Source organism: Labrus mixtus, chromosome 14 (genome assembly GCF_963584025.1).
Source record: "Labrus mixtus chromosome 14, fLabMix1.1, whole genome shotgun sequence".
NCBI classification, from domain to species: Eukaryota; Metazoa; Chordata; class Actinopteri; order Labriformes; family Labridae; genus Labrus; species Labrus mixtus.
Window position 1 is genome coordinate 5,111,654 of NC_083625.1, and position 19,431 is coordinate 5,131,084.

Below are 19,431 nucleotides of genomic sequence, written 5' to 3' on the forward strand. Positions count from 1 at the left end.
CCCCCTTTCTCCCCCCAGCCTCTTATATTGTTGATTTCCCTTGTGCACGCTGTTTTAAATTTAAATTTGGTTCTCAATGGAAATAATAAAGGTCCATTAAAATCTAGCCAAAAAAACCTTTATAAAAGTTATCTCTAAATTACATTCTCTAAAAAAAAGTTTAAGTGATGTCCTTGTAGCTATATCATAATAATGTGTGTCTTATTGTATCTCGCTGTACCCTGTTTACTCTCTTTTTTCTGTTAGCTGTTTTAATTTACATAAAAGCCCTTCAAGGGAGAGGTGTTGCAAATTAGCATCCACTACAAACACGATACTTGCATTCAGTTTGTCTATGCATATTGTATTTGTTCCTATCAAATAAACCATTCATAAAAATAATACACACATGGGACGGACTGTAATCCCTTTTTTGAAGAGTGCAAAGTTTGTTTTCATCAGACATCTATCAAAGGAAATAAAAATAACCAGAACAAAAGTATTTAAAGGTATATGTAGAATTTCCCCCGTTAATGTCTGGAGACTAGAACTTTGTTTTTCGTTTTTTTAACTATAATAAAATCCAGAGAAATCTAATTGTGTAAAATTGTGTGTCATTTGGTTTCCTGTTTTTTAGGGAAACTCATAAACTGATGAGTCAGGGAGTGAAAAGACGTCCGGTATGTTCGGAAACCGTTACTAATCTTCCACACAGACTCTTTCTTTTTGGCATTTCTGTCATTCTTTGAATAAAAAATAAATGTAATGCTTTTCAATCCCAGTATTTGAATAATTCAACAGACACTTTAAGAGGTCTTCTTACTCACAAATCCCCAGCAGGGCGTCGTCTTACCAACCGATGAGACATTTGATTCAATAATTACAAAGCAACACAAAGTTAGAGACATTAAGTTCATGGTACAAAATATGATTCATATAAAATACTGAAAGCTAATATGAAATAATATCAATCCAGCCCAGAACACATCAAACATATTGTTTAAATAAAAACAAATCAAAATAAATGTCATTACGGGTTTCTCCAGCTGATCACACAAAATAAAGAAATCACAATTCCGATATGTGCCGAGACTTTTTTTATTTTTATTAAACATGATGTTTGTACAACTTTACATAACATGAAGAGTTGTTTTCGTAAGGCTGCATTTCTACTCTTCATGCCTCACAGCAGTAATAACAGAGAGGAGAGTTTGCACTCCTTATTGTTATAACATTTAAAAGTTCACCGAGGTCAAAACATTGGCCTAAAAAAACGTAGACAAGGTCTGTGCACATTCAGTTATTCATAAAAAAATATGTACAATAAAAATATGTACAATAAAACAGAATACATATCACAGTGCATGAGAGACTCAATGAAACGTTTAATTCTGTTCACGATTAAACCGGCACTGATTTTGTTATTTTTTTCTTCTCTTCTTGGGAAGCACTAAAAGATGAAAACAGAATCCTGATATGAATTACTTTTTACAGTAGCCTCGAAACAAATTATTTTGGAGTTGTGTTTCTGGACAAATATTTAAAAGCAGCGTTTTTATTTAAGAAGTAGAAGTAAATTTAAAATGGAAAATCGATGAAATGAAACAACAAAATCCAAAATTCAAAAAGACCTGAGGTCAAACTATAACTCTGTTTGCTGCCAATGATGCCCAATTGTTTTTAAAGTAGACTTAAATGAAGTTTTTGAAATGTTGACACATAAAACAGAACTAATTCAAATAATTCTGTGGCACAAAGTGAACATTTCATCACCTTGGCTATGCTGCTTTACACAAGCAGCATCTTTGCCTACGTCTCTAATCTTCTGTGAACCTGAGAGTTCATGTTCATGCTCTGACAGGGAGCACATAAAGGTTAATTTCCCCTTTACAGGGGATTAGAATCAGGTTACTTTCATTGAGTCTTCAACACCTTCTATTTAACCTCCAAAATACCAAGATTTGGTAAACTCGTCTTTCCAGACTACAAAAAAATGAAGGTTTACATGAAACCAGCAGATCTTCAAGTCGTCTGCTCATGAGCTGCAGTCTCTCAGTCCTTCACGTTGCTCACGATGACTCGTCTCTCGTCCACACGATCACCATGTTCTTGTCGCTAAGAGCCACCAGGAAGTTGAGCTCCGGGTCCATAGCTACGCTGTTGATGGAGGGGCCCTCCACCTGGCCGAGGCCCGTCCTCATCGGGGCCGGCCACTCCAACACCTGTCAGAACACAGGAACACATCAGAGGCTTAGAGGTGAGAAGAGGAAACAATAAATATAATACTAATAATCTAGATATCGCCATGGTGATAGGAATGGATTGATGAAAGTGCTAACACGATGATTGGGTCGCGCAAATATCAGAGGGTGTTTATGAATATGAGCAAATTGTTCCACAGGATTGTTGTTGTGTTGTGTTAACTGTGTTTGTATTACAATCACGATAGAGTCTAACACATAACATAGACATAGAGTCCACAAATAATTCTTGGAGTGTTGTGTAAACATTACCCCAAGAGTATAAATATTAAATTCAATTTTGTTTCTCCGAGTTATTTCATGAAAGCAGAGTGGTGAAGTAAAAAGGAGAAATGTGAAGAAGCGATGAATACCTCAGTAGGCAGGACGGGTTTTCCAGCCTGGAAAGTGTTTTTCTGCAGGTCGGTGACGTGGTAGGTCCACAGCCTGCCCTTGTCATCTCCACACACGATGTAGGCCTGGCCTGGAAAGAAGGGAGGGAACATTCAAATGTTAAAATGAGAACAAAATGACTTTTTATCTGAAACACAAAACTCAATAAACAGAGTACACTGACACACTGGATATAAAAAAACAAGAGCATGTAAACTAAATACGGTACTCCAAAAAGGTTCTATTACAAACCCAGTTCGTTTAACTTACCAGGACAAGTGTTGAGAGCCAGGTACGGGATCTCCGTGCTGGCCCACTGCAGCTCGGCCAACACCACGGCACACACCTCGTTGTTCTTCTTATCGGGACGCTGAGCCTTCGTCCTGCTCCAGCTCCACAGGTAGATGGAGCCATGCATGTAGTTCTTGGAGGCTAAAAAACAACCAATGAATGTAAAGAAGGAGAACATCAAAGGACATTTGAGAGTATGAGGAGAAAAGGAGGAGGCTGTGGGCAGGGTGTTTATAGTTTTATCATTTAGAACGTGAGAGCTTCTTGAATTTTATAAAGTATACATATTTAGACTCGTTACCACAATCATTAACGAGGAGATTTCAACCTTTTAATGAGCCTGAAATATTTACATAGCTGACTTTATAGATATCTAGTACACTGTTACAAACAGTAGAGTAAGAACAGATGTGGTCCATTAGGAGTCACAGCCTCACTGCACAATAACAAACATCACATTAGATAATAGCGCCCCCAAGTGGCTGATTAAAGTACTACTTTGTAGTGTTTTTTTCAGCCTGTTCAGTTTCAGAAACATTTCTAAATTGTGACTGGATTCCTGTTGGATTTGAAATAATAATTAAGATAAGGTAAGATAATCCTTTATTTATCCCACATCGGGGAAATTTACATTGTTACAGCAGCAAAGAGCAAAGATTGCAAACAGAAAGTGAACACAGTACAATTTAAATAAAAAATAAAGAATATACAAAAAAATAGATAAAAAAAATAAAATAATAATAATAATAAAAAAATATATATATATAAAATAAAAAAATGACTGTTTAAAAGGTCTGACTTCCTCCATGCAGTACAGCTAAAAATAAATAAATAATCAAAGGTGCTTTTCTTAGATTATTTTGCTAATATGCATTATCCTCATAATGCAATGATATGTTTGGGTTTACACCTTCTGCTCTATGGAGGTCTGTAGGACATTTCATGGCAATCTGCACATTTGTTGTTTTGACGTTTAAAACAAAGAGAGGTCGCTGATGTCTGTGGAAGTGGTATACTTTTAAACGCATGGTAAAGAAGAAGGCAGTGTGAGCTTTACTTACCAACTATGTCATCTGTGAGAAAACTGAGGCCATCGATGGTGTGGTAGTCATTGTCTTTGTCCTCCTTCTTATAGATCGGGAACGTTATCTCCATTTCTTTTGACCTGCTGAGAAAAAAAAAAACATATATATTCTTTTGTTTGGACACAGTTATGATTTTATACACACTTGTTTTCTAATGAAATCTCCAGTCAACACACCCGATCTTATGGTCTTTTTATGCATGCATTTTACAAAATAAATGTTTATCAGTGGTCTTAAAGGAAGAATGTGCAACTTTTTAACACATAAATACAGCAGAAATCCAGTTTATCTTCTGTAAATGTCTCTCTGAGTCATGACTGTCTACTATGAGTGAGAAGTGTGAGTCCCACCGGCTGTGTTGTTGTCAGAGTTGTGTTTACATGGACGGGACAGCAGACTCCCCTCGTTGCGTATAACAGCTGTTTTAGTCTAGCACATACTCGCTGCTTATTTGGATGTCACATAAGTGTTTTTACATCCTGGTCATTTTGTGTAAATTTACATCACACACAATGTGAAGCTAACTAGCTAACTAAAGTGTGCTAACTTTAGCCTGCTAAAACAACAATGCAGGCTACAGGCAATGGCAGCCTTCAAGCGAACGGAGGTGTGTGTCGCTGGAGGAGAGCAGAGGCTTCAGTAGGGGCGAGGTGTCACCAAATAGCCGTTTGTTTTGGTTTCATGCTGGTGCTCAAGGGCGACATCTACTGGATCAAAAAGTCGCACATTCTGCCTTTGAGAACGCGATAATTGTGTGCCGTTGTGAGCTGCTGCAACTTTTACATGCAGACACGACTTAGTTCAAACATGGATGCTCCAATATGTTACAGGAGTCTGACTTCACAAGAGGTCAGTCATTATAGCAACATGTCAAAGTGACACAATATCAGCATCATATCGTGCACATCTGAGAGGGACCTAGTGAAAGTCTGTCACGTATAAGTCTCTCACACACACACACACACACACACACACTGTGGATGCCTCTACCTCTTTGAGCTGTTGGTGGTGCCCAGCTGCGTGTTGTAGAAGTGCAGGCCGTCCTCACAGGCCGTCAGCAGGTGTACGTTTGGGGATTTCGGGGGCAGGCAGATGTGCAGAGGGGTGGCACTGACCTCCAACATCAGAAGCTGACTGCAGGGACAAACACAGCAGAAATATTCTTAGAATTATCTCCTAAATGCATATGCACAGTGCCTATAAAAAGAAAGACAGGATGCATTTTGTTTACCAGACAGAGGTGTGATTATCTCTACAAGTTGTATGTTGTTTAAAATGGAGAGTCCTTTGTTTTGAGTTCAGGTTCTGTAAAGACTGATTTGTTGTTGGTTATAACACTCACTTTACTTTGAAGTTGTACTGGCCGTCCACTCCACCGATGTCCCACATCACTATCTTGTTATCGTATGATCCCGCTGCAGGACACAAAGCAAACAGGTGATAAGATAAAGCTGAAGTGTAGCAAAGTACGAGAGTGTAAGAGGAAATAAGAAGTTCCCTTCTTAATAAGCTGAAGTTGATCAGAAGTAAGCATGACTCACTGAACAGGAAGTTTCCCTGGTGGTGGTTGAAACGAAGGACGGACAGAGCTTTGCGGCTCGCCCTGAACTCCCCGTAGGCCACGTTGTTCCTGGGGTGGATCAGTTTGACCAGACCTCTCTTACCACCGGCCGCCAGAATGCTGCAGTGCTGAGCGGAGGCCCCGCCCCCTCTGGACATCAACACTGTGGACCAGGCCAGGGAGAAGAACTCCTGTCGTGGGAAACAACAAATACAAACTTCACACAAACATGCACAATATCCCCAAAACATCTGATCGTTATGGACGCACATTGCCCCACCCCCTTTTTACAAAAACTAAAAATGAATTGTGCTCATGTCTGAATGTGTCTTAAGTTGTGTAGAAATGTTCAAGGCTTAAGAGGATAAATGGAGCAAACCTCGCCAGGGACTTTGTACTTCTTCATCACCATCCCCGTCTCACAGTCGATCACACAGAGAGAGTCTCCTCCACAAGTCGCAACCAGACGGCTTCCTCCGGCCCCTGTTCACACAAGAAAAGATTTACACTCATACGCATTAAAACGCTCACAGGAAAGCTTTTAAAATGCATTTAGAAATGACATTAATCTCATTTTGATTAGTCTTATTATGCTCAAAATGCCTCGTTGTTGCCTTGGGTCATTTTACCAAGGGACCCGTTTTTTCCTTTATCTGACAGTACCTGTTGAATCTGGCAGCGGCTGGAAAGCACAGGCCCACAGCTGGGTGGAGAAATCCTCAGAGTTGTCCTGTTTACTGTGACACTGGAGGACGTGGAGAGGCTTCAGGTGCACCGGCTGTTATGAAACAAAGAGGAAGAGATATCAAAGAGATGACAAAGACACAACCTTAAATGACAAGACAAACAGCCTTATATTGTTTTTGCTGAATGGATATGAAGCTAAAGCAAAAGATAAAACAATAAATCAGTGTGGAGCTCTACAAATAGAACCTTAGCTTTTGAGGTAATTTTCACATTACCTCTGTGTGCAGCTCTTTGGCTTTAAACTCTTTTTTGCAGACCTCTTCATCCTCTTCACTTTGTCCCACTTTGGAGCCTCTTCTGGGAGACTCCGCTCCCCTCTGTCCTCTGGTGGGGGTAGAAGGAGGCCGAACCACTTTGCGAGGGCTCATCCTCACAGTCTGTGTTAGTTCCTGAAGTCTGGGGTGGCCCCTGGACTTCTGAGCACCGCCTGGAGCCGGGGAGGCTGGGAGCGCCTGAAGTCTGGGGCGGACCCTGGACTTCTGAGCACTGCCTGGAGCTGGGGAGGCTGGGAGATCTGCACATGGTCTCTTACCAGGTGTGATGTTGTCCTCTGTCTCTGAATCTGTTTGTCTCCTCTTGGTAGGTGTTGAGGCACACTGAGAAAAGTGAACACATGGTTTAAGCTTCATACAAAAAGTCTTACTTAACATTCAGGGTTGCTGCACACTTTAGTACTTTGGTGTAATTAAACATAAAATACCCTGAAACCCTCATCTTAGTAACAAAGGTGGTGCTGAAGCTCTTCACATTGTTTTGTAGGATTTGAGTTTTTTTATTAATTTGTATTTATTTTGTTTTCAATATCCAGGATTAAGTTTGACAAAACTGGTATAATCAATCTAATATTTCAGTATTTATTTCAGCTGGATTTTTGGAACAACTCCTTCCTTGGGCGGCAGATGTTGTATGTCTGGTGTAGTTGAAGATGTTGACATTTTTCATCTTGCATAAGATCCACTACCCACGTGCCCTAGTGGCCGGTTTGTTTGAGTTTAATTCTCAGGCATCAGTTTAATTTACTACCCTCTTAAGTCACTAAGGACAAAAATGTCAAATGTCAAAACACAAAATTAGTTATTTTCCATATAACAAATATTTGGTGGCTGGGGGATTTTTTTAAACCAGTCTTGGATATGTCAAAGATTATCCAAAATATTGACACTGATGCATTGTTAGTTTTTGTGTAGCATCAGATTTAAAATGTAGTTCCCTGTTTGGACATTGCAGGGCGAAAATATCCAATTTACAAAAACTGCTGTAAAAATAGAACAGATTCATATTTTGTTCTACTTTTTTCTGCATAAATCTCTTAAACAACTCCAGCCCTGCTCAAAACTGTCAAATATTGAATAATTATCAGGAATTTAACCCTTTAAATGCCAGTTTGATTACATGATTCTGGCATTTAAAGGGTTAAATTAAAGAGGAAAAATGTCCACAATGATGCAAGAGGGAGGAGAAATCAGCCCCTACAGGTGGTGTACTGTCTAGTGATTAACCCCATGCTGAACTAAACCCCTATAGAGCAGGTCATTCTTCATGATCTTACACAGTTCTCTTGAGTTTTGTTAGACCCCTTCCCCTCGGCTTCATCTTTTGGTTCCGTCAGAGAGAGCAGATACTCCTTGGCCAAAATCTCCACCTGAAAAACAAAAGAGATTGTTAAAAATATGACAGAAGGCAACACATTTAACAAGTCTGCATTTCTCTAACGTCCTGAACTCACCCTCCATTTGGTGAAGTCACTGACTGAATTGGGTCCATATTTAACCTGCTGACGGGCCACGTTGACAAACTTTGTCTCCAACGCAGACATGCTCTCTGCTGTGATGGGATCAGGGAGGCTGAAGCTCTTCTCCCAAACTGCAACAATCTGAAATAATCAAAGTAACAATACAGACATTATAACCCAAAAGACACTGTCATCTCAGTCTAAGCATATAACTATGTTATGTCTGGAGTTTAACACACACTATGTGAGGAGTTTAACACACACTATGTGAGGAGTTTAACACACACTATGTGTGGAGTTTAACACACACTATGTCTGGAGTTTAACACACACTATGTCTGGTGTTTAACACACACTATGTGAGGAGTTTAACACACACTATGTGTGGAGTTTAACACACACTATGTGTGGAGTTTAACACACACTATGTGAGGAGTTTAACACACACTATGTGAGGAGTTTAACACACACTATGTGAGGAGTTTAACACACACTATGTCTGGAGTTTAACACACACTATGTCTGGAGTTTAACACACACTATGTCTGGAGTTTAACACACACTATGTGTGGAGTTTAACACACACTATGTCTGGAGTTTAACACACACTATGTGTGGAGTTTAACACACACTATGTGTGGTGTTTAACACACACTATGTCTGGAGTTTAACACACACTATGTGTGGAGTTTAACACACACTATGTGTGGAGTTTAACACACACTATGTGTGGAGTTTAACACACACTATGTGAGGAGTTTAACACACACTATGTGAGGAGTTTAACACACACTATGTGAGGAGTTTAACACACACTATGTGAGGAGTTTAACACACACTATGTGTGGAGTTTAACACACACTATGTCTGGAGTTTAACACACACTATGTGTGGAGTTTAACACACACTATGTGTGGAGTTTAACACACACTATGTGTGGAGTTTAACACACACTATGTGAGGAGTTTAACACACACTATGTGAGGAGTTTAACACACACTATGTGAGGAGTTTAACACACACTATGTGTGGAGTTTAAACACACACTATGTGTGGTGTTTAACACACACTATGTGAGGAGTTTAACACACACTATGTGAGGAGTTTAACACACACTATGTGAGGAGTTTAACACACACTATGTGAGGAGTTTAACACACACTATGTGAGGAGTTTAACACACACTATGTGTGGAGTTTAACACACACTATGTGTGGAGTTTAACACACACTATGTGTGGTGTTTAACACACACTATGTGTGGTGTTTAACACACACTATGTCTGGAGTTTAACACACACTATGTGAGGAGTTTAACACACACTATGTGAGGAGTTTAACACACACTATGTCTAGAGTTTAACACACACTATGTGAGGAGTTTAACACACACTATGTGAGGAGTTTAACACACACTATGTGAGGAGTTTAACACACACTATGTGTGGAGTTTAACACACACTATGTGTGGTGTTTAACACACACTATGTGAGGAGTTTAACACACACTATGTGAGGAGTTTAACACACACTATGTGAGGAGTTTAACACACACTATGTGAGGAGTTTAACACACACTATGTGAGGAGTTTAACACACACTATGTGTGGAGTTTAACACACACTATGTGTGGAGTTTAACACACACCTATGTGTGGTGTTTAACACACACTATGTGTGGTGTTTAACACACACTATGTCTGGAGTTTAACACACACTATGTGAGGAGTTTAACACACACTATGTGAGGAGTTTAACACACACTATGTGAGGAGTTTAACACACACTATGTGTGGTGTTTAACACACACTATGTGTGGAGTTTAACACACACTATGTCTGGAGTTTAACACACACTATGTGAGGAGTTTAACACACACTATGTGAGGAGTTTAACACACACTATCTGGAGTTTAACACACACTATGTGTGGAGTTTAACACACACTATGTGTGGAGTTTAACACACACTATGTGAGGAGTTTAACACACACTATGTGTGGTGTTTAACACACACTATGTGTGGAGTTTAACACACACTATGTGAGGAGTTTAACACACACTATGTGTGGAGTTTAACACACACTATGTGTGGTGTTTAACACACACTATGTCTGGAGTTTAACACACACTATGTGTGGAGTTTAACACACACTATGTGTGGAGTTTAACACACACTATGTGTGGTGTTTAACACACACTATGTGTGGAGTTTAACACACACTATGTGTGGTGTTTAACACACACTATGTCTGGAGTTTAACACACACTATGTGTGGTGTTTAACACACACTATGTGTGGAGTTTAACACACACTATGTGTGGTGTTTAACACACACTATGTCTGGAGTTTAACACACACTATGTGTGGAGTTTAACACACACTATGTGTGGAGTTTAACACACACTATGTGTGGTGTTTAACACACACTATGTGTGGAGTTTAACACACACTATGTGTGGTGTTTAACACACACTATGTGAGGAGTTTAACACACACTATGTGAGGAGTTTAACACACACTATGTGAGGAGTTTAACACACACTATGTCTAGAGTTTAACACACACTATGTGAGGAGTTTAACACACACTATGTGTGGAGTTTAACACACACTATGTGTGGAGTTTAACACACACTATGTGAGGAGTTTAACACACACTATGTGAGGAGTTTAACACACACTATGTCTAGAGTTTAACACACACTATGTGAGGAGTTTAACACACACTATGTGAGGAGTTTAACACACACTATGTGTGGAGTTTAACACACACTATGTGAGGAGTTTAACACACACTATGTGTGGAGTTTAACACACACTATGTGTGGAGTTTAACACACACTATGTGTGGTGTTTAACACACACTATGTATGGAGTTTAACACACACTTTGTCTGGAGTTTAACACACACTATGTGTGGAGTTTAACACACACTATGTGAGGAGTTTAACACACACTATGTGTGGAGTTTAACACACACTATGTGTGGTGTTTAACACACACTATGTATGGAGTTTAACACACACTTTGTCTGGTGTTTAACACACACTATGTGAGGAGTTTAACACACACTATGTGAGGAGTTTAACACACACTATGTCTGGAGTTTAACACACACTATGTGTGGTGTTTAACACACACTATGTGAGGAGTTTAACACACACTATGTGTGGTGTTTAACACACACTATGTCTGGAGTTTAACACACACTATGTGAGGAGTTTAACACACACTATGTCTGGAGTTTAACACACACTATGTGAGGAGTTTAACACACACTATGTGAGGAGTTTAACACACACTATGTGTGGTGTTTAACACACACTATGTCTGGAGTTTAACACACACTATGTGAGGAGTTTAACACACACTATGTGTGGAGTTTAACACACACTATGTGTGGTGTTTAACACACACTATGTGAGGAGTTTAACACACACTATGTGAGGAGTTTAACACACACTATGTGTGGTGTTTAACACACACTATGTCTGGAGTTTAACACACACTATGTGAGGAGTTTAACACACACTATGTGTGGTGTTTAACACACTATGTCTGGAGTTTAACACACACTATGTGTGGTGTTTAACACACACTATGTGTGGAGTTTAACACACACTATGTGTGGTGTTTAACACACACTATGTGAGGAGTTTAACACACACTATGTGAGGAGTTTAACATACACTATGTGAGGAGTTTAACACACACTATGTGAGGAGTTTAACACACACTATGTGTGGTGTTTAACACACACTATGTCTGGAGTTTAACACACACTATGTGAGGAGTTTAACACACACTATGTGTGGTGTTTAACACACACTATGTCTGGAGTTTAACACACACTATGTGTGGTGTTTAACACACACTATGTCTGGAGTTTAACACACACTATGTGTGGAGTTTAACACACACTATGTGTGGAGTTTAACACACACTATGTGTGGTGTTTAACACACACTATGTGAGGAGTTTAACACACACTATGTGAGGAGTTTAACATACACTATGTGAGGAGTTTAACACACACTATGTGTGGTGTTTAACACACTATGTCTGGAGTTTAACACACACTATGTGAGGAGTTTAACACACACTATGTGAGGAGTTTAACACACACTATGTCTGGAGTTTAACACACACTATGTGAGGAGTTTAACACACACTATGTGAGGAGTTTAACACACACTATGTGTGGAGTTTAACACACACTATGTGAGGAGTTTAACACACACTATGTGTGGTGTTTAACACACACTATGTCTGGAGTTTAACACACACTATGTGAGGAGTTTAACACACACTATGTGTGGAGTTTAACACACACTATGTGTGGTGTTTAACACACACTATGTGTGGTGTTTAACACACACTATGTCTGGAGTTTAACACACACTATGTGAGGAGTTTAACACACACTATGTGTGGAGTTTAACACACACTATGTGTGGTGTTTAACACACACTATGTCTGGAGTTTAACACACACTATGTGAGGAGTTTAACACACACTATGTCTGGAGTTTAACACACACTATGTGAGGAGTTTAACACACACTATGTGAGGAGTTTAACACACACTATGTGAGGAGTTTAACACACACTATGTGAGGAGTTTAACACACACTATGTGAGGAGTTTAACACACACTATGTGTGGAGTTTAACACACACTATGTGAGGAGTTTAACACACACTATGTCTGGAGTTTAACACACACTATGTGAGGAGTTTAACACACACTATGTGAGGAGTTTAACACACACTATGTGTGGAGTTTAACACACACTATGTGTGGTGTTTAACACACACTATGTGTGGTGTTTAACACACACTATGTCTGGAGTTTAACACACACTATGTCTGGAGTTTAACACACACTATGTGTGGAGTTTAACACACACTATGTGTGGAGTTTAACACACACTATGTGTGGAGTTTAACACACACTATGTGTGGTGTTTAACACACACTATGTCTGGAGTTTAACACACACTATGTGAGGAGTTTAACACACACTATGTCTGGAGTTTAACACACACTATGTGAGGAGTTTAACACACACTATGTCTGGAGTTTAACACACACTATGTGAGGAGTTTAACACACACTATGTGAGGAGTTTAACACACACTATGTGTGGTGTTTAACACACACTATGTCTGGAGTTTAACACACACTATGTGAGGAGTTTAACACACACTATGTCTGGAGTTTAACACACACTATGTGAGGAGTTTAACACACACTATGTGTGGTGTTTAACACACACTATGTCTGGAGTTTAACACACACTATGTGAGGAGTTTAACACACACTATGTCTGGAGTTTAACACACACTATGTGTGGAGTTTAACACACACTATGTGAGGAGTTTAACACACACTATGTGAGGAGTTTAACACACACTATGTGAGGAGTTTAACACACACTATGTGTGGTGTTTAACACACACTATGTCTGGAGTTTAACACACACTATGTGAGGAGTTTAACACACACTATGTGTGGTGTTTAACACACACTATGTCTGGAGTTTAACACACACTATGTGTGGAGTTTAACACACACTATGTGAGGAGTTTAACACACACTATGTGAGGAGTTTAACACACACTATGTGTGGTGTTTAACACACACTATGTCTGGAGTTTAACACACACTATGTGAGGAGTTTAACACACACTATGTGAGGAGTTTAACACACACTATGTGTGGAGTTTAACACACACTATGTGAGGAGTTTAACACACACTATGTGAGGAGTTTAACACACACTATGTGTGGAGTTTAACACACACTATGTGTGGAGTTTAACACACACTATGTGAGGAGTTTAACACACACTATGTGAGGAGTTTAACACACACTATGTGTGGAGTTTAACACACACTATGTGTGGAGTTTAACACACACTATGTGAGGAGTTTAACACACACTATGTGAGGAGTTTAACACACACTATGTGAGGAGTTTAACACACACTATGTGAGGAGTTTAACACACACTATGTGAGGAGTTTAACACACACTATGTGAGGAGTTTAACACACACTATGTCTGGAGTTTAACACACACTATGTCTGGAGTTTAACACACACTATGTGAGGAGTTTAACACACACTATGTGAGGAGTTTAACACACACTATGTGTGGAGTTTAACACACACTATGTGAGGAGTTTAACACACACTATGTCTGGAGTTTAACACACACTATGTGTGGTGTTTAACACACACTATGTGAGGAGTTTAACACACACTATGTCTGGAGTTTAACACACACTATGTCTGGAGTTTAACACACACTATGTGTGGAGTTTAACACACACTATGTGTGGTGTTTAACACACACTATGTGTGGAGTTTAACACACACTATGTGTGGTGTTTAACACACACTATGTCTGGAGTTTAACACACACTATGTGAGGAGTTTAACACACACTATGTGAGGAGTTTAACACACACTATGTGAGGAGTTTAACACACACTATGTGTGGTGTTTAACACACACTATGTGAGGAGTTTAACACACACTATGTGTGGAGTTTAACACACACTATGTGTGGAGTTTAACACACACTATGTGTGGTGTTTAACACACACTATGTGTGGTGTTTAACACACACTATGTGTGGTGTTTAACACACACTATGTCTGGAGTTTAACACACACTATGTGAGGAGTTTAACACACACTATGTGTGGAGTTTAACACACACTATGTGTGGAGTTTAACACACACTATGTGTGGAGTTTAACACACACTATGTGTGGTGTTTAACACACACTATGTGAGGAGTTTAACACACACTATGTCTAGAGTTTAACACACACTATGTGAGGAGTTTAACACACACTATGTGAGGAGTTTAACACACACTATGTGTGGAGTTTAACACACACTATGTGTGGTGTTTAACACACACTATGTCTGGAGTTTAACACACACTATGTGTGGAGTTTAACACACACTATGTGTGGTGTTTAACACACACTATGTGAGGAGTTTAACACACACTATGTGTGGAGTTTAACACACACTATGTGTGGAGTTTAACACACACTATGTGAGGAGTTTAACACACACTATGTGTGGAGTTTAACACACACTATGTGAGGAGTTTAACACACACTATGTGTGGAGTTTAACACACACTATGTCTGGAGTTTAACACACACTATGTGAGGAGTTTAACACACACTATGTGAGGAGTTTAACACACACTATGTGAGGAGTTTAACACACACTATGTGAGGAGTTTAACACACACTATGTGTGGAGTTTAACACACACTATGTGTGGAGTTTAACACACACTATGTGTGGTGTTTAACACACACTATGTGAGGAGTTTAACACACACTATGTGTGGTGTTTAACACACACTATGTCTGGAGTTTAACACACACTATGTGAGGAGTTTAACACACACTATGTGAGGAGTTTAACACACACTATGTGAGGAGTTTAACACACACTATATGTGGAGTTTAACACACACTATGTGAGGAGTTTAACACACACTATGTGAGGAGTTTAACACACACTATGTGTGGAGTTTAACACACACTATGTGTGGAGTTTAACACACACTATGTGTGGTGTTTAACACACACTATGTCTGGAGTTTAACACACACTATGTGAGGAGTTTAACACACACTATGTCTGGAGTTTAACACACACTATGTGTGGAGTTTAACACACACTATGTGAGGAGTTTAACACACACTATGTCTGGAGTTTAACACACACTATGTGTGGAGTTTAACACACACTATGTGTGGAGTTTAACACACACTATGTGTGGAGTTTAACACACACTATGTGTGGAGTTTAACACACACTATGTGTGGTGTTTAACACACACTATGTCTGGAGTTTAACACACACTATGTGAGGAGTTTAACACACACTATGTGTGGTGTTTAACACACACTATGTCTGGAGTTTAACACACACTATGTGTGGTGTTTAACACACACTATGTGAGGAGTTTAACACACACTATGTGAGGAGTTTAACACACACTATGTGTGGAGTTTAACACACACTATGTGTGGTGTTTAACACACACTATGTGTGGTGTTTAACACACACTATGTATGGAGTTTAACACACACTTTGTCTGGAGTTTAACACACACTATGTGTGGAGTTTAACACACACTATGTATGGAGTTTAACACACACTATGTATGGAGTTTAACACACACTTTGTCTGGAGTTTAACACAGGACGATCATTACAGATGTTAAAGTATCAGCAGCTGTGTTCATACCCTGGTCCTCAGGTTCTCGCTGTAGATGAAGCGGACGTGGTTGGCCGTGGTTGTGACATCTTTACTGTTGAAAATCCTCAAGTTGGGCAACAACACCATCATCTTGTAGTTATCGCTGACCTGCGACAGAAATGCATCGTTAACAAACAAACACGTCTCTCGAGACAGCACAGGTTCATGTATGGAGCACCATTCATACATAAAGCAAGTCAAAGAGATAAACGGAGTTAAAAACAAAACATGTTTAACATTAGGAGCTTTTAAAGACAGACCAGTCGTCTAATCTGCAAGTCTCTGACTACAGAGTCTTACCTTCCTGACGATACAGATTTAACTACTGGTCTTGCCATAATAAAATTGATTTCTGTATATTAATCCATCCTAAAGCATCTTCCCGAGGATGAAGGCTCACAGTTTGCTCTCTCTGGGCTCAGCTATAAACTGCACCGCAGGTCTGCTGTGGTGGCAAAAACCAAACCAGTCTTTGCACTTTATTAGAAATCAAAGTTTCTTTGTTGTGCTTTAAGACATTTGTTTTGTGGGTTGTTTTTTTCTTGGACGTAAAGAGAGATGATGTAATCTGCTATGTGTGCCTTACAGTGTCATAGTGGTAAAACCCAGTGAGGTTTAATTATATCTTTAACTTTCCTTGTGTTAATCTGTCTGTATTAAAGTCAATCTCACAGAAGTGTAATACTACATTTAAACTACTTTATTTTTAAACTAGTTAACACGAGTCTGAGAAGAGATTTCCCCGCTAATAAACCAATTTTTTGATGTTAAACAGTTTGTGACAGGGGTATTATGAAGTAGCTGTGGATGCATAAATGTTCTTTGCATTATCAAACACATTTAACAAAATAAGAAAACCAATTAATAGAGATAATGTGGATTTTAGCTGCTTGGAACAGGGTCATGATCTTATTTTTGCCATGTTTTGTCAATTTTTTACAGACGATTTAAACCAAATCTTTTTTGCAATTTCCAATTCAAAATAATCCGAAGCATTCATGTTATATTGAACTTCTATCTGCCTATCCTTTATAAATAACATATTATCCTGTGCAGGATGTCGGACGTTGAAGCTTGTCCCAGTTGTCTGTGTATGTTCTCAGTCTTCTTATCCCAGTTCACACTCGGTCAAAGGCGGGGAACGACCCTTGACGATCAATCACAGGGCTAACACAATAGAAGAGCGTTTACACCCACAGAAACCTGGGAGTTTCTAGCTCACATCATCTGCATGTCTTTGCAGTTTCTGCTCTGTGAAAGGTCGCCCACAGACACGGTTAGAATATGCAAACTCCACACGTATGAGGCGAAAGCTGATTGGAGGAATTTAAACAAAATAATCTACGCTACCTCAAAATAAATGTTATATGCAGCTGGTGCAGTGAACATGAACAAATAAAAATGTTCTTCTCAATGTGCTTTGATAAATTAAATCAAACATTTCCTAACTTGTATATATGTCTTCTTCCACATGCCAGAAACTGTGTATAGTGCCCAAACTGTGGACTACACACAGATAAAGAAGTCATTAGATAAGTCCTTACAGTGATGTAAAGGTTGTCCTCCATCTTGAGCTCTTCAACACCACACACAGACTCCAGAGTTGTTACGTCCTCCATCTGGTTGTCGCTGAGGTCCAGGTAGCGGAGCGCGGGCAGCTTCAGCTTCTTTGGTAACTCCTGCAGCCGGTTTCCCGACAGATCCAAACGCTCCAGGGACTGAAGACGGGACAGCAGCTTGACGGACAAATCCTGATGCTTCAGAGCCATCTTGGATAGGCTGAATAGTGGAGGAGGTTAAAGTCAGTACATCAATTCAGTAGGAAATCAAAAGCCTTGGATTTGTGCCATCACTCACCCAATTAAGATTACAATCTAAACACTACATTTATACCCCATCCAGTATGTCTAATTAGTGCATGAATAAGATCTTATCTATCGTGCCCATGTAGGGAGGCTGAGGTACTCGTCGCAGCAGCCGTGTGTTTGAATCCAACGTCACCCCCTGAATTCAGTTCCTTCTCGTTGCTGCTGCAGGGACCCTCAATATACAAATACTGTTGTTGTGAGCTGCACGTTTAATACACACACATAATACGAATTCTTACTTCAGTGTCTTGATTTGCTCCAGCTTGTTGGTCTTTGGAGAGCATTTCTCCAGCAGAAGCTTCTCTGTGATTTTCTCCATATTTTACCTGTAGAGAGAAACACAAGTCAAGTATGAAATTACCCAAAAAAACTATCGCACAACAGGAAAGGATAACTGCAGGCTTGTTTGGTGATTGATTCAGTGCCCTCCTGATTCTGTTGAAACTCTGATTGGATGAGCTACTCCACCAGTAAGTTTTAACAATTCACCTTTGACACCAGGCAATTTATAATCTATGCATCCAAAGGACTAACTCATAATCAACACATAGTGGTTATATAGAGTTTATTTGGTGTTCTCCTTTGCAGAGACATGTGTGGTGAAATGCATGAGACTGTTTCTTTGTTGTGTCCTTCCTGAAAGTTCAAACATACTCAGAAATTATGTATTTTTTTGCCTTTTTTGATGGTAGTATTTAAAGGAAAATGTGTGTGCAGCAAAATAAAGTGTTAACGATGAGTTTAAGACAAAAACTTTGAAGCTAAGCTGAAAAAAATAGACAATAACAAAACAGGACTCCCAAGTTTCTCTACTAGTCTACTGTAGGAGCTGTGACTTTAAACACTAGTTTAACAATATAACATTTTGTCTTCCCTTTCGTTAATATATATGTATGGTTAATGTACAGTAAGTTAGTTAAGCAATTAAATAATGTTTAACTTTTTTCCTGGTAACAACTTGAGGCTGGTAAACCACGTTGTAAGCACCGACTACAGTCTCACAACTTTATTAAGACTATTGACAAAATACATTATTATTACGCTGACGTGCCTACACTTTACGTTCATTTAATATAATAAACTGTAAGTCAGTCATGTCTTTTATTAAAATATTAGTGGATAAATTACTCACCTTACACTTCAACGACTTCAGAGATCTCACTCCTCCTGCACAAACTGAGCTTTCCCGGGGAAAACGCTACGTATATCCGGTGGGCGTGGTTTAAATGTACTCTGAAGC

At 39.3% G+C, this 19,431-nt stretch overlaps 1 protein-coding gene across 3 annotated transcripts; it reads right to left on the reverse strand.

Moving 5' to 3' along the window:
• Positions 1 to 1,061: 1,061 nt before the first annotated feature.
• lrwd1 (leucine-rich repeats and WD repeat domain containing 1) lies at positions 1,062 to 19,381 on the reverse strand. Of its 3 annotated transcripts, none has more exons than XM_061056426.1 (16): positions 19,324 to 19,381; positions 18,431 to 18,517; positions 17,868 to 18,102; positions 16,312 to 16,431; positions 8,023 to 8,169; positions 7,846 to 7,938; positions 6,512 to 6,892; positions 6,213 to 6,327; positions 5,929 to 6,032; positions 5,530 to 5,740; positions 5,331 to 5,403; positions 4,979 to 5,122; positions 3,965 to 4,068; positions 2,883 to 3,044; positions 2,594 to 2,703; positions 1,062 to 2,201 (listed from the first exon to the last, which is right to left on the reverse strand). In XM_061056426.1, exons 2-16 carry the CDS (start codon positions 18,508 to 18,510, stop codon positions 2,049 to 2,051), a joined length of 2,232 nt encoding a protein of 743 aa, XP_060912409.1. In that variant the 5' UTR covers positions 18,511 to 18,517; positions 19,324 to 19,381; the 3' UTR covers positions 1,062 to 2,048. The 3 variants fall into 3 exon arrangements, with proteins under 3 accessions (XP_060912409.1, XP_060912407.1, XP_060912408.1); XM_061056424.1 differs by having other exon boundaries at positions 3,965 to 4,071; XM_061056425.1 differs by having other exon boundaries at positions 3,965 to 4,071; positions 19,329 to 19,367.
• Positions 19,382 to 19,431: the final 50 nt, after the last annotated feature.